Here is a 9,215-nt window from a genome sequence, read left to right on the forward strand (position 1 = left end):
ATATATAGTTTTAGGTCATAAAAATCCGGGCCCTACTCATAAAATATTGCGTATGAAGAAAGTTGCACTTAATTCCAACCCGTCGATCACAAAAGATTTTTGTCACAGGGTTTCATAATACAACTTCAGTAAACATCTTTAGTAACCTTTGCCTGCTACAAAATACACAGTCTTTTTGCACAGTGACTAATAAAATGATAATGTGACCGCGAATCTTTTGCGAACTTCGCGAAGCTCTGCAACTAAGGCCTAGCGCACACATGCAATTTTTAGTTGGCCGATAGTTGTGCACGATCGTGCAGGCCCAACGATTGCTGAGGGACGTGCGCACACATGCAATTTCGAGTTGTCCACAACTATGCCAATGAGCAGTCAGTCAGTCGCAGCGGTCGCAGCCGTCGCAGCATGGATGTGTATGGTACAGCAGCAGTAAGTGCATTATTGTTAAGATTCAGGAAAAAAGGAAGCGGGACTATTGGGTTCACCCCATTTATAGCGAACGTCTGTTAAAAGGAAAATTTTGCACACTGTACCATGAACTGAGACAATATCCATCAAAATTTTTCAATTATTGCAGAATGAGTGTTGATAGTTTTGATGAATTGTTGCTTCTTCTGAAACCTCGTATCTTGTACAAGAATACAAGATGGAGATTGGCTGTACCACCTGAAGAAAGACTGATTGTAACACTAAGGTAAGGGAATAAGAATACTTTTATTATTATAATAATCATCATTGTTGTTTTTATTGTATTTTTATTAGTTTCAATTGACATAGGGATACATTAATTATAGCACTATAATTGTAAATAATAATGTGATTATAGAAGAAACGTTTTTTATTTTATTTCTCCTTTTAATTGACTTGAAGCAATATCATTTATTATTGGACTTAAAAGTGAAGAGAATAAGTCAATAACTGGCAGAAAACTAAAGGTACGTAATACATATTCAGTCTCATAGAACTTTTCGTTTAAACTTGGGTTTGTTTTCATTCTACAAGCCTTTAAGCAACATAGAAACAGAACAATTCATTAGTCCAGATCTAAAATATCTGAAACAGTAGATTCAGAGATGAAAGAGCTCATTGACGGATCGGAAGCAACACTAGCAGGTGAAACTGCGGGCTCATTTTGCATGCTTGTGGATGATGAAGGATCATTGATTATTTGATTAACTTGTGGCATATTTGGAGGAAATGCAGTGTTTGAGTGACAAAACTGCTGGAAAGGAGGAAAGCTCATTTGGTGAGAAGTGATGGGCCGTGGGTTTGAATGAACGTGAGTAGGAATAGGGTGATACTGCTCGTTACGGGAGTGGTATATGGATGGAGATGGTGCTGAATGAAACACAGTAACGGGATTCCCCCGCAGATTTTGATGGAACATGCTGGTAGCAGACTGAAATTTAAACTTTTGTAAGGTATTAAAATTTCAGTCCTGGCCTGTAATTTATTTGCCTCGGGTAAAAACCTTAATGTTGGCACCAAGGACAGTGCGAAACTTGTATCTTCATCTACAAACGTTGCAGTTGTCTTCTCTTTCAATATTTGTAGAAGCTGTTCCTCATATGTTTCATTCTTTTTCAGCCTCCTTTTCTTTGCCGGTAATGATGATAACATGGGATGGCGTGGTGTTCCCTCGTCAGCAATATCACAGTCTGAAATATTTTCTGTTTCATCTTCTCGAGGGCCGACATTAGACTCCGTTCTCCTTTGCTCAATGTCAGGAATGAGGAAAAGTAGTCTGTCAAAGTAAATATACTTGCGACGTGTGACTGCTCCTTGACCAGATTTTGTTTGTTTTTGGGATTTTAGCTCTCTACTAAAACATGTACGCAAGTTACTCCAACGTTTCTGGATAATAGCTCCTGGAATAGTAAAACGGAGATACTAAATATTGCTATAAAACATAAAAACAGGGAAAACTCTCCATAATAGAAAAGCAATATTAGGAAAAGTTTATCTCTAATCGATGTGTTTTTCAGGTATTTTGCAACTGGCGTTAGTTTCCGTGTGCTTTCATTTGAGTTCTTACTTGGGCCATCCACAGTCAGAAGCATTGTGAGATCAACTAGTGGTAATCTGTGGCAAGTTCTGCAGCCAATCTATATGGAATCCAAGACAGAAGAGGAATGGATTGAAGTGGCACATCAGTTTCTTAAATGTACTAATTTCCCTAACGTTATTGGAGCAATTGGCGGGAAACATATTAGGATCAAACGGCCTCGTGACAGCAGCTCCACATGTTTTAATTATAAGAAATTTTTTCAGTGGTGTTAATGGCTTGGGTAAACGCAGATTAGAAATTCATATTTGTAGATATTGGTTCCGATGTTTCATCAAGTGACGCAACCATTTTCAGAAACTCTAATATGGGTAAGAATGGGTAAGAAATTGGAAAATGGAGAATTAAATATTCCGATTGCCAGCCCTCTACCAAATGACGTTAATGGAACACCAATGCCATTTGTGGTTGTCGGTGATCAGGCCTTTGGGCTATCCAAACATGTGTTACGACCGTTCCCCAGAATAAATCTGAGTATTCAGAAAAAAAGTTTTCAACTATAAGCATACAAGAGCTCGTCGAATGGTGGAATGTGCTTTCGACATTTTAGTAAGTAAATGGCGCATTTTTTATCGCCCCATTGATGTTGGAGTAGAATTTTGTGATTCTGTAGTAAAAGCCTGTTGCGTGCTGCATAATTACATCCGAGAGAAAGACGGTATTCACTTTATGGATATAGTGTATGAGTGCCCACTTGAAAGTATTCCTCCTTACGGAGTTGGCGGAAATTTATCTGGAATTAATATTAGGGAGTATTTCACTTCTTATTTTACTTCCCCTCAAGGAGCAAAGTGTAAGTTCATTTCAAAACTTGTTACTTCTTAAGCAATTTTCAGAACTGTATGATCACTTCTTATGTAAGTCATTACACTTATTACACTTCAGTAACAATTGTCAAGGAAATAAAAATTGATCATGCTAAAAATTCTGTGTGTAATATATTACAGAAAACTTTTCAAATAAAGAGAAGTAATTGTACTATATATAAATAGTAAAACATTTAACACAACTTTATTGTCTTAAAGTATTATATACGGCACTGTATGTAATTTATGAAGATTATAACTACCTAAAGTATAGATAATTTACCTTCAGTTTTTTTCTCTTCAGGAGTAAAACCATTCCAGTTTTCAATCAAAGCGGTACACACCTCTTCCCACAACTTCTTATAATTAATATCAGAATATTCTTTATGCGATTTTAAATAAAGAGCTGGCCTTTTCTCCACTTCTTCTATAAGCTTTTCGATGCTTTGATCCCACATGTTGCAACTAGAGGAACTAGAGCGAGCGCGAAGACAGGCAGGAAAAGATACAGTTTGTTGACTGAAGGTCAAATCGTGCCCGATTTCCAGTTGTATGTGTGCGCACTCCCATAACAGCTCATGTACACCGGCGTTATCACTAGGGACCGGATTTATATGATTTTTGAACAGGAGCACTTTTCGTGGATTTAATTTTAATATTCTCTTTGTGTATATTAGTGTTCAAATGCTGAAGCACTTGAAAATGTTTTTCACAACCAACTGTTTTCTCACACGCTCGGCAATAAAGAATTTCGTTATCCGTGCTTATCATCTCTCCTTCGAACTCCCACTGATACAGCTGTAATTTAGTTTTCTGACTTACTTTCACTTTCGGCATGACTACAGAAAGCTAAACAAACTTAACTACAGACTAGTCACCACTAATGTGAATGGCCCCAGCTTCAAATGAAGAAGCGTACCGAACCTCATGGAGACTTCAGAAATAAATAAGTAAAGTCCCTTATCGGTTGAATAGTATTACATTGATAGCGGCTACATGTGAACGCTTCCGACTATTCTCTTCGCGGCCAATATGATGGTACGCGGATGAGGCAAGTTACGAGTAGAGGGATCGGGGTAGTCCCGTCCTGGGTATTGCATCAGAAACATGAATCATGACGAAATGTTAAGTCAAATATACAACATATTCTAATACGGAACATAAAAATTGTATACACACGACCATGATTGAAAATTTGAACATAAAATTAAAAAATGTATGATAAACTTTTCAAAAAGGAAAGACGCAGAGTAAACAGAGATCTTCGAAAATATGATGCTTATTCATAAAACAGGCAAAATATGCATTTATATGCACCATCAAACCATGTCCAAAATTTAAGAAATGAAGTAATTCATACATATATCTAAACGAGCATACTTTCTGGTAGCAAGAAGGAAATATGCATTTCCATTAAAATCCGGTCCCTAGTTATCACGAACAGTTGGATCGGCGGGCAGAGGTAGAGCCCAACTGCTCGCCGACTGTTGGAACAACTATCGTTATGTGTGCGCACTCCCATTAAACGCAATGCTTCTCGGCGAGGTGCCCGACTATCGGCCAACTAAAAATTGCATGTCTGAAATGTCTAAAACAGCCCCGTGATAATCCAATGTTATTGGTTTACAACATGGCCGCCATGACACCTCGGTGCAATGCTGCTGCCATCTATGTTCATCATACAGGAACTAAGTTTCAAATGGCCTCCTGGGCCGAGAGCACAATCGGTAAGATGGTATGCTACTTTACCAACTATTTTGAGTGCCCCCCTTGCCCCTGCCAATGCTTGTTTCGCTACTAGCAGTAAATTCTTTTACAACCAGATCTCTTGTACTGCAAAATCTCTTTCCTTCTGGCTTTCCCACCAATATCCGATATGCATTCCTCGCCTCCCCCATTCGTGCTACATGCCCTGCCAACCTCTCCTCCTCGACTAGTGATACTGAACACAGAATATCACTAGTCCAGGAGGATGAGGTTGGCAGGGCATGTAGCAAGAATGGGGGAGGCGAGGAATGCATATAGGATATTGGTGGGAAAATCATAAGGAGAGAGACTACTGGGAAGACCACGGCATAGGTGGGTGGACAATATTAAAATGTATCCTAGTGAAATAGGATGGTATGGTATGGATTTGACTGATCTGGCTCAGGATAGGGACCAGTGGAGGACTCTTGTGAACACAGTAATGAACCTTTGGGTTCTACAAAAGGCAGGAAAATTCTTGAGTGGCTGCACAATTCACAGGTTCTCAAGAAGGGCTCAGCTCCATAAGGAAGTTCAATATCACTTCACCCATATCCTTTGGTTTGGATTTGAGTGAATTTCTATTACATTTTGCCCCCCACCCCCTTTCCAAAAGGAAAAAAAAAAAGAAAACAGAATAAGAGCCTCTGCACCTCTGGAGTACAAGAGATTGGGTTGGGAATTATTTATCTAGAGAAAGTTTCTCACAAGTGCCTGGAAAATCATAACCTTTCACCTGAAACACCTCTCTAACCAAAGGCACTGAACATTGTGAACTGTGACAAACATGGAATAGTTGTATTTAACAAAACTGTAGGTGGGGAAACTTGAAAGAAGATTCTGTTTCCATCAGAGATATATATATTAAACCTCACAATTTTCTCATAACATACACTTGAGAGCCATACAGAACATAGTTTTTCAGTTACATTTAAGTATTATAAAACGTGAGTACTGTAAGCAACAGTACTCACGTTCTCATTTATTATTATTTTCATTAGAATGATGGAATTCGAGAATGTGAAATACACTCTTGGCAACAAGATTAAGAATGCATTTAAAGATATAAGAAAATGTGATATATTCATCTTCACTAGTTCAGTACTGGGCAGAATAATATGGCAGAAATAATAACACATCTTAAATAAATGTAATGAACACTGACAATCTGGTATCCATTCATATTCCAGTTCAGTAGTGGAAAGGTTTATATGGCAAAAGTAACATATATCTTACAAAGAAATGTAATGCATACTGACAATCTGGTATCCATTCATATTCCAGTTCAGTAGTGGAAAGGTTTATATGGCAAAAGTAACATATCTTACAAAAAATGTAATGAATACTGAAAATCTGGTATCTATTCATATACCAGGTCAGTAATGGAAAGATATAAACCTTTCCACTTCAGTATTGGATACATTTAATGACACATGTAAAGAAATTACATAAATAGCCCTACCCACATTCAATCCTGATATTGATTCTGCTTCTCAGAGTTTCACGCTGAGGTGCATAACCTGAACTTTGCAAGTCAGTTATAAAGTAATGCCTCTTCATTCTTACCTACACATAAACAAGACCCATGTGTGTCTGTCAGCCTGTACAATAGGCGAAATGGTCCGGGTTTGTCGATTTCATACAGTTTCAATATGTGGTCCCACTTAGCAATAACAGGAAGTTGGGTGCCCACATGCTCAGATTTCAACTGCACATCATATTTCAGGAAAAGGTTCCGGGTGCACTTCAGAAGGTGGGGTGGATCATACACTGTTGCAATTTCTTGATTGCGAAATCTGAAGAGTGGTTTCCTTTTTGAAGCACCCAACAGTTTCAAGGCCTTGACATTGTTGGAACCCATGTCACACAGTGGCAACCACCTTCGGGCCAGCATTCTGACAGGCGTCAAGAACCTCCTTCAAGTATTGCACAATCATCTCTACCTTTGTGCTTCCACGAGTAAAGTCATAAGCCACTGGCTGCTTCCACTTTCTCCGCAGGCCACGGATCATGAAGAGCAGAGCATGATTTGCAATGCTGCAAGTCCTGCCCTGACTTCCACAATCCTCAAAACCCTCAATGCAGTCAAACTTCTGACTGAAATGCAAGTTCTCTCTGATTGACATTTCATCAAACAGGAGACAACAATATCGATCTCTACCAGACATTTTCTGCAGACACTGTCCAAGTGCACGAAACACATGAGCATTGATGCCTGTCCTAAATGGAACAGTATTGAGGAGAGACTGCAAGGATCGTCTGGATGGGAGGGGGAGTAGTGTTCGGAGAAGGATATAGGATTTGGGACTATGCTTAAGGAGAGACAGAGCCATCACTTTCTCTTCGAAATCCCACCTCCTTCTCTGAGGTCTCTGCCTGGTGTTCCTAATAATTGCTGTCAATTATCTGGCAGCCTCTACACTGAGAGAAGATGAAAGTCTCTCCATAAGTGGATCACTGTCCTCATCACAGAGATCTTCCAGCTTCTTTCCTTTGTAGTTCTTTTTCAGTTTGCAGAGTGTACTCTCCTTCTTCTGAATTTGTTTATATAATTTAATTTTCCTCGGCGTCAATTCAGAAAGCGAAGCCAAATTAAGTTCTTTCAGCAGAGAGCGCCTTGCTCTAGGCTTTGAGGAGGAACTTTGACAACTGATATGCCTGAGTGCCCCATCAGAAGCATATATATTTTCAGAGCCTAAGATATATGAGGTTTCTTTCACTGAAGAAGTGTAGCCTGCTGTTGGTGATGAATGGATTGCAGACATTTGAAAGGAAGTGGAAGGACTGTCTGCATGGATAGAAACATAAATAACACACAGACGTAAATTCATGCGTAAATGTCGACTCTCGTTTCACATCATCAAATCAAAGTCCCTACTTACTAATTGATCTAATTAATTGCACAACATACCACAATAACTTACACATATACGGATAAACTACGCAGTTACTGAGCAAACCCAAAATCTTCAACAGAAATTTAAGATCCTCTGATTGGCTCACACTTGTGCGATTCGATTGAATGCGATAGGTGTATAATGTTCGATTCCAGTCATTTCCAGACTACCTAGTTCATTTTGATGAACATAGATGGCTGTTCTGCATGTTTCCCTCTCCACTATGGGAGTTTCGCCCCCCTGGTCTAAAATGACTACAACGGACTCACAAAACTAGCGACCGGAAACACCCGAACCTGGGTTGGGTCACTAGTAAAGTATAAATGGTTACATGTGGTTATATGTGCATTTGCCTTCCGCGCAAACTACCACTGTCATCTATTTTCCTATGCAAAACTGCTTTCTCCCTTGTACCAATCACAATACACATATTGTATTTATCCGAGCGTATCTGAGCATCATCTTAATCAATTGCAATCAACTGGAACTCGAGACGCTCGAGACCCTTGAGACCGCGGTTTCCAACATCGATACCCTCACTCCACCTACTGCGCCACTAGTGGTTAAAACTGTTGTCGATACCTTTGATGTCCTCCACAAATATCTGGATATCTGGATTGTGCCACTTTTTTTAAAGCATCCGTTGGCTATCTTTATGTCATGATTTTGCCCTACATTCTGCTGATGAAACATAAACATATACATACTCGTACTTTCCTCTGTGATTACTTTCACACAAACCTCCTTACTAGCATCAATTAAAGTTTCTGTTTTCTTTTTCTCATTGTGGTATCTATTTCACACTTCCTTACAAGATTTTGCCACATTTGTCTCCTGTCTTAGTGCACCCAGATTCACATCATCAATTTCGCAACAATTATTATTACAGTGCAACGTCATCGGCTTTGCACCCGACAGTGAACCCTGAGGACCAGGTCTCTGTATTCTTGTCCCACGGTGATAGTGTGGCCCACAGATAACCCCAGCTGCATGTCTAAGAGCAAATATTTCCCAAGTATAATATATCTAAAAACATCAGTACTCATATAATAATCATTTGTAATCATTAAAACACACCAGAATTAATTATTTCTACATTTCTTTTACTTCCTCTTATTCTACAATCAGTGAGGTACACTATGTTATTGAAAGTGTATCACTGCAAGAAAATAACTTTCAAAATAAATATTCAGTTTTTCTTGGTAGTAATTGGTCTAGAAGTGAACACGGTGTGGGAACATCCCACATTATCACGCATTTTCTGCAACGCACACTCTTCACATCACTTTTCACCATCACGCGCGCTAATCAATCAAATTGCTCCAAACGTCCGCATTTAAGTTCAAGATCAAGGTCAAGGTCATGTCACAACTGACGGTCAGTCAGTCTGTCTGTGTTGGCATGACCAGATATTTCTTTTGAATGAAAGTTACTGTCCTGTCCATGTGGGGCGCCCTCTCTGACGAGAGGTCGGGTCTGTCATTTGTCAGTCAGTCAGTTTTAATATGTCCACTGTCTGTATTTACATAGATTTATAATACACACTTATTTCTTACTTTTGTGTACAATATATACGAGCCTCTGTCAGTCTAGGCTTAGTACAGCAGATTATGCCCTATTTCTAGTATTATTCGCTCAAAGTCAAGGTCAAGGTCATGTCTGTCTGTCTTGGTGTCGAGCCCCAGCTGGGGCTCATGACCA

The 9,215-nt window shown here is 39.2% G+C and overlaps 1 protein-coding gene and 1 long non-coding RNA gene across 2 annotated transcripts in view; one reads left to right on the forward strand and one right to left on the reverse strand.

Moving 5' to 3' along the window:
* LOC117282292 overlaps window positions 1–3,125 on the forward strand; it is a 17,701-nt gene extending 14,576 nt beyond the window's left edge. Inside the window, exon 3 of the long non-coding RNA XR_004513006.1 lies at window positions 1,986–3,125. This is a non-coding gene — a long non-coding RNA (uncharacterized LOC117282292). The remainder of the gene's footprint in view (window positions 1–1,985) is intronic.
* On the reverse strand, window positions 61–4,441 carry LOC111864070. Its single transcript, XM_023851060.2, has 3 exons — window positions 4,252–4,441; window positions 3,155–3,468; window positions 61–1,868 (listed from the first exon to the last, which is right to left on the reverse strand). The coding sequence occupies exons 2-3, from the start codon at window positions 3,327–3,329 to the stop codon at window positions 1,240–1,242; spliced, it is 804 nt and encodes a 267-aa protein (XP_023706828.1). The 5' UTR covers window positions 3,330–3,468; window positions 4,252–4,441; the 3' UTR covers window positions 61–1,239.
* Between the last annotated feature and the right edge of the window lie 4,774 nt (window positions 4,442–9,215).

The sequence above is a fragment of the Cryptotermes secundus genome, unplaced genomic scaffold (genome assembly GCF_002891405.2).
Source record: "Cryptotermes secundus unplaced genomic scaffold, Csec_1.0 scaffold3592, whole genome shotgun sequence".
Lineage (NCBI taxonomy): Eukaryota > Metazoa > Arthropoda > Insecta > Blattodea > Kalotermitidae > Cryptotermes > Cryptotermes secundus.

Coding starts and splice junctions, on each gene's coding strand:
- LOC111864070 (XM_023851060.2), bottom strand. CDS start 3,329: ATGTGGGATCAAAGCATCGAAAAGCTTATAGAAGAAGTGGAGAAAAGG. Junction 1,869..3,154: donor TGAAGAGAAAAAAACTGAAG/GTAAATTATCTA, acceptor TTACTATTCCAG/GAGCTATTATCCAGAAACGT.